General features: G+C 40.5%; 1 protein-coding gene across 3 annotated transcripts in view; it reads right to left on the bottom strand.

Moving 5' to 3' along the window:
- ccdc71 (coiled-coil domain containing 71) overlaps positions 1–20073 on the bottom strand; it is a 49308-nt gene that overhangs the window by 3787 nt on the left and 25448 nt on the right. For 2 of the 3 annotated variants that reach the window (XM_007229596.4, XM_007229597.4), the window contains exon 2: positions 5321–6435. In XM_007229596.4, the coding sequence (XP_007229658.1) occupies positions 5336–6403 (1068 nt within the window). In that variant the 5' untranslated portion in view covers positions 6404–6435 and the 3' untranslated portion in view covers positions 5321–5335. Of the gene's footprint in view, positions 1–5320; positions 6436–20073 lie in introns of those variants that run through there. The other variant, XM_022664047.2, reaches the window with a different exon arrangement.

Below are 20073 nucleotides of genomic sequence, written 5' to 3'. Positions count from 1 at the left end.
AAACTATTAACATATTTGAGGCGATACCAAAAAACTGTTATTTTTGTATTTTCAAGTTTTTCTTTAAGAAGATGAGAATGTCCACATTCTCTGGAGAAAGGGCTGCTCTCTGAGCTACAGTGTGCTGCGCCATTTGCGGGAGGGATCGTCGATCCTCTTTTTGACTTTGATGCTCGAGACCATGACAAAATTTCGATCGATTTCCATGAAATATCGAAATCGTGACACCCCTAGAAGCTACACTGCAAAACACGACCAGATACAAATTGTTTTCACCCCTTTAAATACTGTAATGATCCTCTGTGAAAAAGAATAATAATTCAAAACGGATCCGGCCGGAATTGGCTGGTGTACTGCAGATTTGAGTCCGCTGCTATTCTGTGTCGCTGTGCTGTGACGTCAGTTAAGCATTATCTTAAAGCTAGCATTTTTCTAATTACTACCCTAAACGTTCTCAAAAAATTCAAAGGCCGCAGACAGAGAGGCTTAACCGACCGTCTGCGAGCTGCAAAGAGACGTTACCTAGATACCAATGTATTCAGACTGTGTCTGTCCCCCGAGTCAAACAAAAACATCAAAAAACTAAAACAGTAAATCTAAATAACTTAACTTATATTAAACAATCATATCCAGACTGTAGTACTAACACTTCAAACCTAAAGATTGGTTTACTTAATATTAGATCTCTAAATTCAAAAGCAGTTCTTGTGAATGAAATGATAACTGATCAGAAATTCGATGTTCTGTGTCTGACAGAAACCTGGATTAGGCCAAATGAATATGTAGCATTAAATGAAGCCACCCCTGCAGGCTATAATTATATACACAATCCGAGATTGTCCGGTAGAGGAGGTGGGGTCTGCATACTTTTCCAAAGTACCTTAGTTAGCAATCAGAAACACTATGATAATTTTACTTCTTTTGAGCTTCTTTACACCAGTATAATTAATCCAGTTACAAAAAAGAATGCATTTTCTTTAATTAACATCTACAGACCACCAGGGCCCTATTTAGAATTTTTAAAAGAATTTAGTGATTTTGGCACAGACTTAGCAGTAAGTAATGATAAAGTGATTATAGTTGGAGACTTCAACATTCATTTCGAAAAATTGGATGATCCATTAAAAAAGGCATTCACATCGATTTTAGACTCAGTTGGTATTATTCAAAATATAACAGGACCTACTCATTACTGTAATCATACTCTGGATTTAGTTTTGACCCTGGGTGTGAGCATAGATAACCCGAATATTCGTTCTCAAACCTCCGCAATTTCAGATCATTACCTTATTTCATTTAAATTACATCTCAGTCATAATATATGTACATCCCCTAGCTACTCTGTAAAACGTTCAATTACGCCTTTTACAGCCCAACAATTTACAGGTAAGCTTCCAGACTTATCAACTCTAATATATTCTCCTATAGACCCAGTAGAACTAGACAAACTAACCGAAAGTTTAGAAAATACCTTTCGCTCTACCTTAGATGTTGTAGCACCCCTTAAACATAAAATAGAGAGACAGAAAAAGCCCGCACCGTGGTACAATGATCAAACTCGTAACTTAAAGCAGTTAGTACGAAATTTTGAGCGTAAATATCGATCAACTAAACTGGAAGTGTTTCACTCTGCGTGGAAAGACAGTCTTGTAAAATATAGGCTCAGCGTATCTGGCCTCACAGATCGAGATAAATAAAAATAATCCTAGAGTTCTCTTTAGTGTTATTTCCAAATTAACTAAAAACCAGGCAGGTACTGAACCTCAGATTCCAGCCATTCACACCAGCAACGATTTTATGGACTTCTTCGATAGTAAAATTGAAAACATTCGGGATAAAATTAAACAGATAAATATTACATCCTCTCTGTCATCTGGTCTGGCTGATCTAGAACAAAACCCTGTTACTGAAGTTAGGTTGGAAGTCTTTAACCCACTTCCACAGCTAGAACTAGAGAAAATTATCTCCTCTTCAAACAGCACAACCTGCACACTTGATGCTGTTCCCACAAAATTACTAAAACAGGTACTGCCAGATATAATTAAACCTCTGTTAATGATAGTAAACACATCACTCACCCTAGGCCATGTACCCAAAGCCTTTAAAACAGCTGTAATTAAACCTCTGATCAAGAAACCAAATCTTGATCCTACTGTACTGTCTAACTATAGGCCTATTTCAAACTTACCATTTATTTCTAAGATTTTAGAAAAAGCTGTAGCCCAACAACTTTGCTCTTACCTGCAAAGAAACCAAATCTATGAAAAATTTCAATCTGGATTTAGGCCTTATCATAGCACTGAGACAGCTTTAGTTAGAATAACAAACGATCTACTTAAGGCCGCCGACCAAGGTTGTGTTTCTCCACTCGTACTTCTCGATCTGAGCGCAGCCTTTGATACAATAGATCATACTATCCTTTTAGAAAGACTAAGAGAACATGGTCGGTGTAACCGGAACTGCCTTATCATGGTTTAAATCGTACTTAACCGATCGCTAACAGTTTGTGAGGTTAAATGATACGTCTTCCAGTTATACCAAGGTAAGATATGGAATTCCACAAGGCTCTATATTAGGACCGTTATTATTTACATTATATATGCTCCCACTGGGCAAAGTTATTAGAAAACATGACGTAGATTTTTATTGTTATGCGGATGACACTCAGCTCTTCATATCAGCCAAACCTGATGACAGAGTGAGATTAAAGAAAATCGAGGATTGTGTAGAAGATGTAAAATCATGGATGTCACACAACTTCCTCCTATTAAATAGTGATAAAACAGAAGTTCTCCTATTAGGCCCCAAAGCTGCTAGAAATAAATTATCAGACTTAATGCTAAATCTGGCTGACTTCTCAGCCACACCTGGTTCAGCAGCTAAAAACCTTGGAGTTATTATAGATTCAGATCTAGCATTCGATAAACACATATCTAATGTTACTAGAACAGCTTTTCTACACCTACGTAACATCGCCAAGCTAAGAAATGCCCTATCACTGCATGACGCAGAAAAATTAGTCCATGCCTTCATTACCTCAAGGCTAGATTATTGTAATGCGCTACTGTCTGGATGTTCCGGCAGTAACTTAAATAAACTTCAGCTAGTTCAAAATGCTGCAGCCAGGGTCCTAACTAAAACTAGAAAATTTGAGCATATTAGTCCAGTCCTATCAGCACTGCATTGGCTTCCAGTCAAATTCCGCATAGACTATAAAATTCTCCTGTAAATGTATAAAGCCCTACACGGGCTCGCTCCTGAGTATTTACGAGACCTCATCTCCTGTTATGAACCACCGCGATTACTTAGATCTCAGGGTGCTGGTTTATTAGTAGTTCCTAAAATTCAGAGGAGCTCTGCAGGAGGAAGAGCTTTCTCTTATAAAGCGCCTCAACTCTGGAATAATCTCCCCGAATATGTTCGGGACTCAGACAGTCTCAATCTTTAAGTCTAGACTGAAAACTTACTTGTTTAGTTTAGCTTTTGGTAATTAATGTTTTTCCCTTTAGATAAGGCTGCAGATTCAGGGGTTCATGGACAGAGGGAATTGTGGTAAACTGAGATGCTGGTGCTGCTGTTCTCCCACTGCACACGGTCACTCAGGTTTGTGGACGGTGGAGTGGGTGGATCCCAGTGTTTCAGGGAGCCTCCATGTCTATGTTACCTTCTGGCTCTCTGCCTTTAGTTAGGCTGTTTTATTTAGATCTGCCGAAGTCATTAGCCACACTCTGATAATGTTTTATATTCTCTGTTTTACATAAATCCAGTCAAAACTAATTCCATCTCTCTGCCTTCCTCCGAGTTACTGACTGCCCACCTGTCTGACCCGATACCGATGGATGTTGGACCCTCAGGCTCTCATCTCCCCCGTCTGGCCAGACTGGAAGTTTCTGAAGTCAGCTCTTCTCCAACCACCACCACCACAGATCAGCTGCTCATCATCCATCTTACTCTATAAGCCATTAGTGGAGCTGCTATACACCTGAATATATAAAACCTATGTGGATGTATGAAAGACTTTTTAAAATTAATTTAAAAGCCATTTGACCAGTGGTAGGATGGTCCCCCCTTTAATGTGAGTCTTGTTCCTCCCAAGGTTTCTTCCTCCTCCTGCAGCTCTGAGGGAGTTTTTCCTTGCCTCCATGCTCACTGGGGGTTCTGTATTATGTATTTTCTATGTTTAATCTTTTGCCTGACTCTTTGTCCTGTAATCATGTTTCTGTAAAGCTGCTTTGTGCCAACACCAGTTGTAAAAAGCGCTATACAAATAAATTTGATTTGATTTGATTCAGTGATATTTAGGAGGTAAATGTACACAGACTGTGATAGAGGCCAGTTTTTGAAAAGCCATTCAAATTTTCCATAGACCTGAACCTCTTTGACACGGAACCCCAAATATGGGCATAAACAACATGGCGCAGACTACAAAATGACGACACGACTTCAGTGGCCTATTCCATTTTTCTAGTTTACATTTCAGTATAAGAAAAAACAACAACTATTATACTGATACACTTTATATACCCATTAATTACCCATTTTCAGTTACCCTTATCCCATAGAACACTTTGAAGTTTTATAATTACAGACTAGTTCCTTCTCAGTTTCTCTGCATATTTTATTACTGTTCTCCTTTCACCCTGTTCTTCAATGGACAGAGCAGCTATTATTTGGGTGGTGGGTGATTCCAAATCCAGCAGTGGCACGGCATGGTGGTTAGTGTGTTGTACTGATTGGAGTGAATCGGACACAGCAATGCTGCTGGTGTTTTTAAACACTAAAGTATAATTGCTCTTACAATCTACCTAACTACTTCGAACCTCATGTCCTTCTTTCCCTTCTTTTCTCCTCTATCCTACTATATCCATTTGGCCTCCTTCTACTTTAGGCCCTGTTTAAAAATGCTTGTAATACCAGCACAACACATATTGCTCAACGTCAACACGTCGCCTCCAACATAGCCTGCCCGAGAGCCCTATGCAGCTGTGCATGTTTATGTTTCTGCGTTCATGTGTCCACACCTCTGTGTTGCTATGGAATTTAAACCACAAAAGAAGGGAATGGGTGTGCAACACAGTGGACAAATCACAACTGCTCCTACTCATAGTTTGATTTTTTGGAGGTGTGTTGGGCTAAGGGTCTGCGGCTAAGTGTGCAGTATAACTTGGCCTTTAAAATGACCAGCTAAGGGTAGGGTCCTCATCATTGAAGAACATTATAAAAAGAAGGATAACCAAGTATGCAGAGAAACAGAAATATTACAGACTGTAATTTTAGAACTACAAAGTTTATATGATCCGTGATGGACACAAAAGTCCCTTTGGGTAAATCTCACCTACACAGAGTCTACTAGTGGCTGAATCTGTATAACAGGAGATAAATTAACTCTCAAGATTTTCTGAGCCTCTTTCCTCACCTCCTCGTCGGTGACAGACTCGTCCACTTTGATGACTTTCCACTGAACCCCATTTTCATTCAGTCTAGACACATCTTGACCGTTCGTTACGAGCGCAGGCTGAGACCAACCTAAACCTTGGGCGTTTAGTCTCCTCGCCGAATCAGTGTCCGCACAGCTCAAGCCGTTGCTCATGTTTATCATGTCTGGTTCTCCCGACGTCAGTGGGACCTTTCTGGTGCCCTCTTTCAGGCTTATGCCGTTCTGATACACAAATGGGGCAGAGTCTCCGATGAGGGCGTCGTCCACTTTGACCGGACAGGACAAAACTCGTTTATTATCCAAGGCTACTACGCTGGTCATCCGAGCGCCGTTTTCTGAAGGAGAACACGGGATCCCAGAGAGCGGCAGTGGGCACTGAATGCTGGGACTGACTGTGCTTTGCGAGTCCACACCGAAGTGAATCTGCAATCTCGCAGTATGACCCCCAGTGAGGCCTTTTATGTTTGTTAATTTCAGGCACTGCTGTGCTTGTACAGAAGTTGTTTCAGACGGCACTGTTGGTTTTGATAGAACAGTCTGCTTCAGACGGTCCATTGAGAGATTGGTCAGTAGAATCCTGGGTTGGTTCTGTAGGATGGCCTTGGCTTCTGTAGTCAGATATATGTAACCACTGTCCTTGTTCCTCGTTGCCTGCTTCCGGCCTCGCTTTTTGCAAGGTTTCTGCACTCTCTGGATCCTAGTCCCAATCTCTGAAGACACCAGGCGTGTCGTACAAGACCGGTATCCATATACATCTTTGCTCCTTAGGACCACAGGTTTGTGGCCTTCATCTTTTAACTCCTGAAGAAAAGACACCATTTGTCTCTCAGTTTCCGATAGATCCTTGGATATGGGATTGAACACCTTCAGGGCCTCGATGAGGGCAGTTTGGCCAGCGGAAGCAAATCTGGACCAGGAGAGAACTGCCCTCTCCATACCCGGCTCTTCACAATTCATGGTACCCATCCAAAGATGGGATGCATAAATGCTTCAGGTGTCTGCAGACAGAAAAGGCAAAGGATTAAACATTTGTGTGTGAGTTTTCCACTATGTTTCTGAGAATAAATGGACTGCACTGCACACAGGAACAATTTTGGGCTAATTTGTGTGATGGGCTCATTATCACAGGTTTGTTTTCACAAACAGGAACTACCTTTGAAATAAGGCTAAATTACATAATTCAATGTAGATTTACAAATAATTTGCTATTTGCTGCTTTTTGTGTTTTGATGGAATAAAAACAGTTTTAAGTTGCTCAGCATTTCACCGTGCAGGAGCTCCTCCTAACCAAACAGCCACGCAGGCCAGTGCCAGACAAGCATTTATCACCATGCTGTCAGCACTGGGAGCAGACATCTTCTATGTCTGCAGTGGATGGCACCAGTCTGCTTAAAGTATTTGAACTGTTTTTTTGTTTTGTTTTTTTTGCATAAAGTGGCTATCAGTTGAAAATGATTGAACCAGTGAAAACAGACAAACTTTATTCAGTTTTGTAAAAGGGCTGATTCAGGGAAGATTCAATCACATTACAGAAAAAATAAACACTGCCACCCGTAGTTCACGTCCCACTGCTTAGTCTAAGCTAGCAGCTCAGCCCGTATTTATATAAACTAAAAATGTATTCATCTGGTCAGTATAAAATAATCATTTTACATTGTAACAAATTGTGTTTGTTCAACTCAAAAAAAAACATTGAACACATTGTATAACGGAGTGTTTACTTGTGTAGGATAAACCCAGTTCAACTGCTGTTTTTTGAAAAAGCCACTTAAAAGGTGTTGCAGGTTAGCCTTGTCCTGTGAAAACTTGGCCCCTCCCAACGAGACAAGACAAATACTGTCCAGACAGCACTGTGCATGCAAGATGGCAGAGTGTAGGATTAAATTATCAGAGGAAAGTAAATATTTTTCTACTAAAAAATATTTAACATTTGAAAGTTTGGAAGTCTGAAGGGGGGGGGGCCAGCAGTCTAATGCGCTGGCACTTTGCAATCAGCTGCCGGCGGCCAGACCACAATTGGCCCTGCTCCCTCCGGGTGGGTAGACGGCGCTCTCTCCCCATCACGCTTAAAGGTGGCGCCGGGTGACACGAGGCATCTGTGAGCTGATGTAAGCTCGTTTTCCTGTCGTAAGCGCTTTCCTCTGAGCGCGCTAGCTGCTCAGGCAATGATTCATCAGCAGTAGCTCAAAAAAAGGAGTCACTGACTTCACAAGTCATTGGAGGCGCAGGTCGCAGGTGCGACAATTGGATAGCCAAATTGGGAGAAAATGAGAAATAATCAGAAATATATGTGCATATACATTATATATATATATATATATATATATATATATATATATATATATATATATATACACATATATATATATATATACACAGTGAGTCCAAGAAGTATTTGATCCCTTGATGATTTTCTTCGTTGGCCCACTAATAAAGACACTATCCTTCTGCACTTTTAATGGTAGATATATTCTAACATGGAGAGACAGAACATCAAGACAAAAATCCAGAATATAATTTTAAAGAAAATATTTTAATTAATTTGTATTTCAATGAGGAAAATAAGTATTTGATCCCTCTTGCCAAACACACTCAATACTTAGTGGCAAAGCCTTTGTTTGCAAGCACAGCGGTGAGACGTTTGTTGTAGTTAACCACAAGTTTAGCACACACACCAGGGGAAATTTTGGCCCACTCTTCTTTGCAGATCCTCTCTAAATCATGAAGGTTGGTGGGCTGTCGCTTGGCAACTCTGACCTTCAGCTCCCTCCATAGATTTTCGATCGGATTGAGGTCTGGCGACTGGCTGGGCCACTCCATGACCTTAATGTGATTTTTCTTGAGCCAATCCTTTGTTGCCTTTGCTGTATGTTTAGGGTCGTTATCATGTTGGAAGACCCAACCACGGCCCATTTTCAGATCCCTGGCAGAGGGGAGGAGGTTGTCCCTCAGGATTGTGCGGTACATGGCTCCATCCATCTTCCCAGTGATGCGGTGAAGTAGCCCTGTACCCTTGGCAGAGAAACACCCCCAAAACATTATGCTTCCACCTCCATGCTTGACGGTGGGCACAGTGTTCTTGGGGTCATAGGCAGCATTTTTCTTCCTCCACACATGGCGGGTGGAGTTGAGGCCAAAAAGTTCAATTTTGGTCTCGTCTGACCACAAAACCTTCTCCCAATAACTTGGTTCATCTTTCAAATGATCATTGGCATACTTGAGGCGCGCCTCCACATGTGCTCTCTTCAGCAGGGGTACCTTTCGGGCACTGCAGGATGTGAATCCATTGTTGCGCAAAGTGTTGCCAATTGTTTCCTTGCAAACTGTGATCCCAGCTGCCTTCAGGTCATTTGCTAACTCCTGCCGAGTGGTTGCAGGACGATTTCTGACCGTTCTCAGCATCATTGCCACCCCACGAGGCGAAATCTTCTTTGGAGCACCGGGCCGAGGTCTGTTGATTGTCATGTTATACTCTTTAAACTTTCTGATAATTGCACCAATAGTTGTTACTTTCACATCCAACACCTTACTAATCTTTTTGTAGCCCATTCCAGCTTTGTGAAGGTCAACAATTCTGACTCTGAGGTCCTGTGACAGCTCTTTGGTTTTACCCATGTTGGAGACTTGAAATCTGTGTGATCTGTCTGATTCTGTGGACAGGTGTTTTTCACACAAGTGATTAGTGAGAACAGGTGGCTTCAGGTCAGGTAACAAGTTGATTGGGAGTGTCTAACTGGTCTGTAAAAGCCAGAACTGCTAATGAATACTAAGGGATCAAATACTTATTTCACTCCATGAAATACAAATCAATTAATATATATTCCTTAGATTTATTTTCTGGATTTTCTTTTTAATATTCTGTCTCTCCATGTAAGAATACATCTACCATTAAAAGTATAGAATGATCATGTCTTTATTAGTGGGCCAACGAAGAAAATCAGCAAGGGATCAAATACTTCTTGGACTCACTGTGTATATATATATATATATATATATATATATATATATATATATATATATATATATATATATATATATATGTTGTCAGATGTAGCTGAAAGATCTAGTCAGTGGTCGTGGTTCAGAAGGGCTGAGGCTACGTGGGGAAGGGAATGAGTTTGTGCTTCAACAGCAGGCTTGGAGGGGGGTGGGTCTGGGACGCCAGACTTCACTGTTGAGCCTTCTGGAGGTGTTGTGGGCTTAATTCAGCGAAACACTGACGAAGGAAGGTGCCTACCTGATGACCCCTGAGAAGAGCTTTCACTGAAGTTGGTGTTTAGAGTTCGGATGAAAGGGATTGGTGTGGTCCTGCTGTTCTTGTAGTAATTTGTCTCATTAATTTTTGCAGACGTCTGAGTACTTGGCAGTTGAGGCACGGACCATGAACATAGTTCGCTATGCTTCTGGATTCTTGTCGAGCCTGTATCAGATGGTAGTGGTTGCTGTGTTCTGCTCACGCAACTTATAATGTCATTTATTGTGTGTGATTGTGCTTAGGTAGGGTGCTGTGGTTAGTGTGTTGTTGCCATAGTTAAAGGAAGTGAGCATAGACCAAGGAGCGATTCTGTTTGTTCATTGGTTATTTTTTCGGTAGGTCTGGATACTTGGCAGTTGAGGCAATGGACCATGAACATAGTGTTAGGCTGTGCTTCTGGATCCTTGTCAAGCCAGTATCAGATTGTGGTGGTTTTGGCTATTGTTGGTAGTAGATCCTGACTGAGCTCTATGCATAACCCCAGCTGTTAGGTGCAGGATTTGTCAATTTCCTTCATTATATCACTATATATATAAAAACCCAGGTTCAGCAGGGTTAGCTGTGATGCTAATAAACGGGGCTCTGAAGGGTTGGAACAACAATTCTAGACACAGATAGCCACACTAAAGAGAGGTATATTTTTGTTTTACTGTTGAGTTATGTCGAATATCAGCCGTCTCTAAAAAAATAAAATAAAATAAAAAAGGGTATATACTCACCCAGAGATGTGACATGGCACAACTATTATACATAAACCAATTAAATATTCTCTCCCTTCAACAAAAGTGACACCACCAATTAAAGGCTTGCCTACCTTGCTAATTACCAGTTATTTCAGTCACAAGTAGCTGTAAACAAGCAACAAAAACTGTCATTCTGAAAGTAGGCTTCTTAAAAGAGGCAGTACTTCTCTGGTGCGATTCGTAATCAGATAACCTGTGATTATTAAGCATGTGAGATAATGTCAGAGGAGAATCATAATGACTGCACATTTACATTCCTGTATGCTTTATGACTTACGCCTGTAACATACACAACCACCTACTCTGATCTGTTGGGTAATTCTATACACTCATCTTCTCCATATGTTACCCCCTCTAGTCTCTGGACACCTGCCAGCTGTTACTTTCCCATGCTGGTCCATTTGTCCCTTTGGCATAGGCTTCAGAAAAAAGCTTGCGGGGTTGCGCACATTCAAACCCACCTTTGCTGGCTTATAGGCTCACATATACTTGTTCTGGGTAATGCATTTGGGCACTCCAGTACTGCAGGAGGCGCAACCATTGGCATAGGAACTAGAGTTTAATTTGACAAAATCATATAACGCGTTTCTCTCACACATTGATTCTATAAGAAATAGAAACAAGAATAAGAATAAAAAATAAAAATAAAACTTTTCTAGGTCTTAAATAGTGCAAACAATAAGTGCAAACAATAAGTGCAAACCACAACCAGTCATATTAAGCCTGTTTTTTTTTCTCTCTTAAATCTCTTGTAATTTAACTATGCATAACCATAACCAGTCATATTAAGACTATGCTTGAAGTGCAAACAGAGACAGAACAATTTTTTTAATACGGTACAGAGTTAAGGGATTAGTACAACTGCCTATGAAACAGTCACGTGTAGGATTTACGTACAGTATTTACATATGGTTTGTGTCTTGTTGGTCACTCTGTTACCGTTTATTGTTTCCATTGGAGCCAAAATGCAGCCAGACTTACAACTTAAAAGTAGCAGAAGCATCATCTATGGTATTTAATTAGAATTCAGTATGGTCCAGTTAGAGAAAACTCGACAGGCCAGGGTCCGGACCGATTGTTAACTTGTGTTATAATTAAGTGCTATATCCTGTAAGGTGAACTGAATGATAAAAAAATATATATATAATAATAATAATAAGAATAATAATAATAATAATAATAAAATATAGCCGCAAGCGGCAATCATCGGGTTCAAGCACCAACTTGCACAATGGTGCCTACTGGAGCATTGAATGGTGATGTGTAAGAAGGTCTAATATGATTGGAGATGCCCTGTCACATTTAGAAATTATCAAGTTTTTCACCTGTTATTAATGTTGAGCAGAGGCCTTTCAACCTGATCAGTGCTTAAATTCACATGTAAATCTAGTGAACTTTGTAGGATATTCATTAAGTGAGTTAGAACTAGTCAAAAGGTGTCTACATGTTATTGGTATTGATCAGGTGGCTTCAACCAGAATGTTCACAAAGTGGTATTCAGATTGACCTTTGAACCTTTGCAGAACAAGCTGAAATGTTTGACCAAACAAGTTTAAATTAACACAAAGGAGTGAATGTTCTGATATGACATGTAATTACGAAGTTATTATAAATCTAGTTCTGAATTAAATGGCGCTTCATCAAGCACCAACTAGCACAATGGTGCCTACTAGAGCATAGGATGGTGATGTGTAAGAAGGTCTAACACAATTGGAGACATTCTGTCACATTTAAAATGATCAAAAGTCTTTCACCTGTTATTAATGTTGAGAAGAGGCACAAAGGAGTGAATGTTCTGATATGACATGTAATGTCAAGTTATTCTTAATCTAGTTCTGTATTAAATGGCGCTTCATCAGAGTGATATTGTACAGAGGTCTTTAACATTGTGAGATTACAGCAAATACTGCAGAGTTACAGCAATTTAGGTTAGAAATTCCAAGGACGCACAGATTGCTTGATGCCTGGAGAGTATTGTATGTGAAATTTTCACAAATGTTTTTAATGAACATTTACCTAGAGACTCTACAGTGTGCAGCAAGACTGAAATGGAGGTGATAGGCCAAATATCCAGAGAGTAGTTTCAATATAGCTATTTTCAAACAATTAGCAATTATGAATGAACAAAGCACTTTTTAAACATAGTTGTATTGAGAAATTTGTCAGAGCCACTGTACTAAATATGGCAAAAACAATTAGATGTCAAAATAGTACAGCATGATTGACATTAGGGCTGCCACGATTAGTCGACTAGTCACGATTATGTCGACTGGTTTGCTGCTGTGCTGCTCTGCTGCTGAAAGCTTGCTTTAATCTTCAGCTTCTACACTTTTCTCTGTTTTCTTCTCTTTTACTCTCTTCACACTTACTAATCCACTTTTAGTCTGCTTCCTCTTTGCTCTACACACCTATTAATCCACTCTCAGTCTACTTTTATAGACTTTTTCCTCAGGTTTGCTGGATTAGCTGTTTGCTGCTGCAGTTTGTTTGTGTAAGTTTCTAATTTCAACTGAAACAAGGTGAGTGCTTTTTTTCTCCATGGCTTCTGCTCAGGTTTACACCTGTTTAGAGTGTGGCATGTATAGCTTAGATCCCTTATCCACCGATACTGGTAACAATAGTGGTATTTGTACTAAGTGTGAGATAGTTAGCTCCTTGGTGGATAAGGTGAATAAGTTAGAGCTGCACGTCCGGGGTTTAATAAGGGATAGACAGCAGGATTCACTGTTAGCAGCCCCGGGTGTCTCAGGGAGAGTTAGTACCCCCTCGACTCCGGCCTTAGAGCCCTCACAGCGGGGCGAATGGGTAACGTCTCGGCGGCATAGTCGAAAGGCTAAGGCTAATGCTACCGCAAAGGCCACAGCCAGCCCACCTGAACACCACGCTCCCCCAGTTCACGTGTCAAACAGGTTTGCCCCGCTCAGTGAAGCACCAACTGAGGAGCCTGTTAAAGGTACTCTGGTGATAGGAGACTCTATCGTCCGACACGTGAAATTAGCTACTCCTTTAGGGGCACCAGCGGCAACAGTTACTTGTTTACCGGGAGCCAGAGCACCGGACATTAGTGGCAACCTTAGGTTAGGGAATAGGAGATATTCGAGGGTAGTAATTCATGTAGGGGCCAATGATATTCGTCTGCGGCAGTCTGAAGTAACTAAGGCTAATATTAAAGAGGTGATTAAACAGGCCCAGACGCTGTCCGAGGAGGTAATCTGCTCTGGCCCCATCCCAATGAGGCGTGGTGATGAAGCTTACAGCAGGCTTTCTTCGCTGAACGGCTGGATGTCCAAGTGGTGTGCAGAAAATCATGTGGGCTTTATAGATAACTGGCTACACTTTGAGGGCAAGCCTGGTCTTTTAGGTAGGGATGGTGTCCACCCCACGCGGGAGGGTGCTGCCTTACTTTCATGCAGCATAGCTCATAGTCTTTTAGTTAGTCGGCAGAGTAGTATTAGAAGCTGCTGACAATCCAGAGCCGGGACCAGGCCGCAGACAGAGAGGCTTAACCGACCGTCTGCGAGCTGCAAAGAGACGTTACCTAGATACCAATGTATTCAGACTGTGTCTGTCCCCCGAGTCAAACAAAAACATCAAAAAACTAAAACAGTAAATCTAAATAACTTAACTTATATTAAACAATCATATCCAGACTGTAGTACTAACATTTCAAGCCTAAAGATTGGTTTACTTAATATTAGATCTCTAAATTCAAAAGCAGTTCTGGTGAATGAAATGATAACTGATCAGAAATTCGATGTTCTGTGTCTGACAGAAACCTGGATTAGGCCAAATGAATATGTAGCATTAAATGAAGCCACCCCTGCAGGCTATAATTATATACACAATCCGAGATTGTCCGGTAGAGGAGGTGGGGTCTGCATACTTTTCCAAAGTACCTTAGTTAGCAATCAGAAACACTATGAAAATTTTACTTCTTTTGAGCTTCTTTACACCAGTATAATTAATCCAGTTACAAAAAAGAATGCATTTTCTTTAATTAACATCTACAGACCACCAGGGCCCTATTTAGAATTTTTAAAAGAATTTAGTGATTTTGTCACAGACTTAGCAGTAAGTAATGATAAAGTGATTATAGTTGGAGACTTCAACATTCATTTCGAAAAATTGGATGATCCATTAAAAAAGGCATTCACATCGATTTTAGACTCAGTTGGTATTATTCAAAATATAACAGGACCTACTCATTACTGTAATCATACTCTGGATTTAGTTTTGACCCTGGGTGTGAGCATAGATAACCCGAATATTCGTTCTCAAACCTCCGCAATTTCAGATCATTACCTTATTTCATTTAAATTACATCTTAGTCATAATATACGTACATCCCCTAGCTACTCTGTAAAACGTTCAATTACGCCTTTTACAGCCCAACAATTTACAGATAAGCTTCCAGACTTATCAACTCTAATGTACTCTCCTGTAGACCCAGTAGAACTAGACAAACTAACCGAAGGTTTAGAAAATACCTTTCGCTCTACCTTAGATGTTGTAGCACCCCTTAAACACAAAATAGAGAGACAGAAAAAGCTCGCACCGTGGTACAATGATCAAACTCGTACCTTAAAGCAGTTAGTACGAAATTTAGAGCGTAAATATCGATCAACTAAACTGGAAGTGTTTCACTCTGCGTGGAAAGACAGTCTTGTTAAATATAGAAAAGAACTTAATAAAGCCCGCTCAGCATATCTGGCCTCACAGATCGAGATAAATAAAAATAATCCTAGAGTTCTCTTTAGTGTTATTTCCAAATTAACTAAAAACCAGGCAGGTACTGAACCTCAGATTCCAGCCATTTACACCAGCAACGATTTTATGGACTTCTTCAATAGTAAAATTGAAAACATTCGGGATAAAATTAAACAGATAAATATTACATCCTCTCTATCATCTGGTCTGGCTGATCTAGAACAAAACTCTGTTACTGAAGTTAGGTTGGAAGTCTTTAACCCACTTCCACAGCTAGAACTAGAGAAAATTATCTCCTCTTCAAACAGCACAACCTGCACACTTGATGCAGTTCCCACAAAATTACTAAAACAGGTACTGCCAGATATAATTAAACCTCTGTTAATGATAGTAAACTCATCGCTCGCCCTGGGCCATGTACCCAAAGCCTTTAAAACAGCTGTAATTAAACCTCTGATCAAGAAACCAAATCTTGATCCTAGTGTACTGTCTAACTATAGACCTATTTCAAACTTACCGTTTATTTCTAAGATTTTAGAAAAAGCTGTAGCCCAACAACTTTGCTCTTACCTGCAAAGAAACCAGATCTATGAAAAATTTCAATCTGGATTTAGGCCTTATCATAGCACTGAGACAGCTTTAGTTAGAATAACAAACGATCTACTTATAGCCGCCGACCAAGGCTGTGTTTCCTTACTCGTACTTCTCGATCTGAGCGCAGCCTTTGATACAATAGATCATACTATCCTTTTAGAAAGACTGGAGAACATGGTCGGTGTAACCGGAACTGCCTTAGCATGGTTTAAATCGTACTTAACCGATCGCTATCAGTTTGTGAGGATAAATGATATGTCTTCCAGTTATACCAAGGTAAGATATGGAATTCCACAAGGCTCTATATTAGGACCGTTATTATTTACATTATATATGCTCCCACTGGGCAAAGTTATTAGAAAACACAATGTGAATTTTCATTGTTATGCGGATGACACGCAGCTCTTCATATCAGCCAAACCTGATGACAGAGTGAGATTAAAGAAAATCGAGGATTGTGTAGAAGATGTAAAATCATGGATGTCGCACAACTTTCTCCTATTAAATAGTGATAAAACAGAAGTTCTCCTATTAGGCCCCAAAGCTGCTAGAAATAAATTATCAGACTTAATGCTAAATCTGGCCGACTTCTCAACCACCCCTGGTTCAGCAGCTAAAAACCTTGGAGTTATCATAGATTCAGATCTACCATTCGATAAACACATATCTAATGTTACTAGAACAGCTTTTCTACACCTCCGTAACATCGCCAAGCTAAGAAATGCCCTATCATTGCATGACGCAGAAAAATTAGTACATGCCTTTATTACCTCAAGGCTAGATTATTGTAATGCGCTACTGTCTGGATGTTCCGGCAGTAACTTAAATAAACTTCAGCTAGTTCAAAATGCTGCAGCCAGGGTCCTTACTAAAACTAGAAAATTTGACCATATTAGTCCAGTACTATCAGCACTGCACTGGCTTCCAGTCAAATTCCGCATAGACTATAAAATTCTCCTGTTAACGTATAAAGCCCTACACGGACTCGCTCCTGAGTATTTACAAGACCTCATCTCCTGTTATGAACCACCTCGATTACTCAGATCTCAGGGTGCTGGTTTATTAGTAGTGCCTAAAATTCAGAGGAGCTCTGCAGGAGGAAGAGCTTTCTCTTATAAAGCGCCTCAACTCTGGAATAATCTCCCCGAATATGTTCGGGACTCAGACACAGTCTCAATCTTTAAGTCTAGACTGAAAACTTACTTGTTTAGTTTAGCTTTTGGTAATTAATGTTTTTCCCTTTAGATAAGGCTGCAGATTCAGGGGTTCATGGACAGAGGAAATTGTGGTAAACTGAGATGCTGGTGCTGTTGTTCTCCCACTGCACACGGTCACTCAGGTTTGTGGACGGTGGAGTGGGTGGATGCTGGTGTTTCAGGGTGCCTCCATGTCTATGTTACCTTCTGGCTCTCTGCCTTTAGTTAGGCTGTTTTATTCAGTTCTGCCGGAGTCATTTGCCACACTCTGATAATGTTTTAATATTCTCAGTTTTGCATAAATCCAGTCAAAACTAATTCCATCTCTCTGCCTTCCTCCGAGTTACTGACTGCCCACCTGTCTGACCCGATACCGATGTTGGACCCTCAGGCTCTCGCGTCTCCTGTCCGGCCAGACTGATGGAAGTTTCTGAAGTCAGCTCTTCTCCACCACCACCACAGATCAGCTGCTCATCGACCATCTTACTCTCCACTACAGATTACATCCAAGCCATTAGTGGCGCTATTACACTCCTGAGTACATAAAACCTATATAGATGTATAAAAGACTTTTTAAATTTCTATTTAAAAGCCGTTTGACCAGTGGTAGGATGGTCCCCCCTTTAATGTGAGTCTTGGTCCTCCCAAGGTTTCTTCCTCCTCCTGCAGCTCTGAGGGAGTTTTTCCTTGCCTCCGCGCTCACTGGGGGTTCTGTATTTTGTATTTTCTATATGTAATGTTTTGCCTGATTCTTTGTCCTGTAATCATGTTTCTGTAAAGCTGCTTTGTGCCAACACCTGTTGTAAAAAGCGCTATACAAATAAATTTGATTTGATTTGATTTGATTTGATATTAAAATAGTCGACGACTAATTTAATAGTCGATTAGTCGTGTTTTTTTTTTTCTTTGTTTTTCTCTCCAAACTGCTGCGACTGCCTTTCTGTCCTGGACGCACATGCGCAGTAGTGGAAACCGGGGTAGGTAGTGGACGACATCTCAGGACATTATACAGACAGGCTCTGGTTTCATGGCTACCCCGCTACAGAACTCAAAAGTGTGGGATCACCAAGAAAATAAAAGTGAAACGCGTGCAATGCAATATCTGCAATGAAGAACTTGCCTTCCTCGGCAGCACAACCGCGATGCACGAGCACCTGAAAAGGAGGTATGTTGTGGCTGATTAAATGACGAAGAAGCTAAATTGCTATTTAGCTGCTAAAATTAGCGTAAACAGAGCGTTAACTTAGTACTTAACTTACTCATCTTGATAGCTTTAAAACAGAGGTCACTAATAGGCGGACCGCGATCCGGATCCGGACCCAGACGTTGTCACAAATGCCGTCCCAAACCGATAAACTACAGAGAAGGATTTCATTCTGACAGTGGCTTCTGTTTTCAGTGCTTTTCGGTGCAGTAAACTCACAGATCAGTCATGTGTGGTGTAAAATCACCAAACGCTCTCCTCTGCCAATCAGATCTGTGCAGACCGCTGCCCTGTGTACGGTAATGTACACAATATCTGGACAGAGAGGCATTTTTTATTAATATACTTTTTTTTCATAATAGTTCAAACAACCTCATGGTTGAGATGTTTCATAAATGCCAGTGCCTTATCCTTATTTTACACAGTTGTTTACACTTTATGCTAAACAGTAAAATAATTGTCTGTTACAACAAGCTGCATATTTCATTTCATTAGGCTTAATGAACTATGATTTTAATTGTTTTTATTTTTAGTTAGCATATAGCTGAAATCTAATGTTGGTTGTATAATAGCAGCTGCATTCTATTGTGATAAACTGTGTTTTATATTCAATTAACGTATGATCCGATTAGTCGACTAATCATGAAAAATAATCGGTGATTAGTCGACTATAAAAATAATCGTTTGTGGCAGCCCTAATTGACATATACTCGTTTTTTTGGAACAGCGCCCCCCAGTGGGCGGATTGTTTCAGCACTTTGCAGGTCACTACAGTGTCTCCACCTGAACAGATTCTGCATGCAAAGTTTCAACTTGCTAGGTTGCACGGTTGCTGAGAAACAGTGCTCCAAATTTACCTCTTGAAGTGAATGGGGCATATATCCGGAAGGACTAATTTGCATATGGCGGACATATTGTTTACATATTTCAACTTTTTCTTAATGAATATTGAAGCGCATGCTCTCACGAGTGTTTTGATACCAAACATGCCAGGATTGGTCAAAATTCCTAGGACTAGTTTGCAAAAGTAGGTTTTGCATATTATGCAAATTAGCACAAAATCTATATAGACGGAAGTGCATGGTCCAAATTGGAAAGTTGTTGGTATTGACCCAAGGAATCCATCAAAAAAAGAATTTTGAATGTAGGTCTTATGGTTTTTGAGTTATTGAGAAAATTGTGAAAAATGAATTTCCTTGTTTATAGCGCCACCACTTGACCAATCGGTGCTATTTTTGTTGTCCACCGAGAAGCACTGATCCTACATCTACCTACCAAGTTTCATTTCTCTATGACTTACGGTTTAGGCTGCACAACTGTTTTTACAGGAGAAAAAGAATAATAATAATAATAAATATAGCCGCAAGCGGCGATTTACGGGGTTCGAGCGTTACAGGCAAAGAGACCCCTGGAGGCCAGTTAGGCTTAAAACATGTTGCCGGTTGACCGGCATCGCCAAACTGGATGAGGATGACCAGCATGACCGTGAAGACCAAGCTAGATTACCAGCATGACTAATCTGGATGACAAACTTGTTGACCATATTGACCAAGCTGGAAGACCATAATGACCAAACTGGATGACCAGCATGGCAAAGGTGGTTGGCCAGTATGACCAAGCTGGAAGACCACCATTACTATGAGGACAAAGCTGAATGACCAGCAGGACCATAATGACCAATGTGAATAGCCAGGATGACCAAGCTGGATGGCCAGCATAACCAAGCTGGGTGACCAGCGTGACCATAAAGACCATAATGGCAATGCTAGATGAGTGGTGTGAGTAAACTAGTTGAAAAGCATTGATAAATTGAGCAGTAGTGTTCATCAGGTTTTATGTGGTGTCTTACTGCACTCTAGTGCGCATTTGGTGAAACAAATTCAGTTCTTAAATTGAAAAAACACAAGGCATAAAAAGGGCATATAAATAACCCGTAT

Source organism: Astyanax mexicanus, chromosome 24, assembly GCF_023375975.1.
Source record: "Astyanax mexicanus isolate ESR-SI-001 chromosome 24, AstMex3_surface, whole genome shotgun sequence".
Taxonomy (NCBI): Eukaryota; Metazoa; Chordata; class Actinopteri; order Characiformes; family Acestrorhamphidae; genus Astyanax; species Astyanax mexicanus.
The sequence above is the reverse complement of the archived record's forward strand: the minus strand, read 5'-3'. Positions and strand labels throughout refer to the sequence as shown.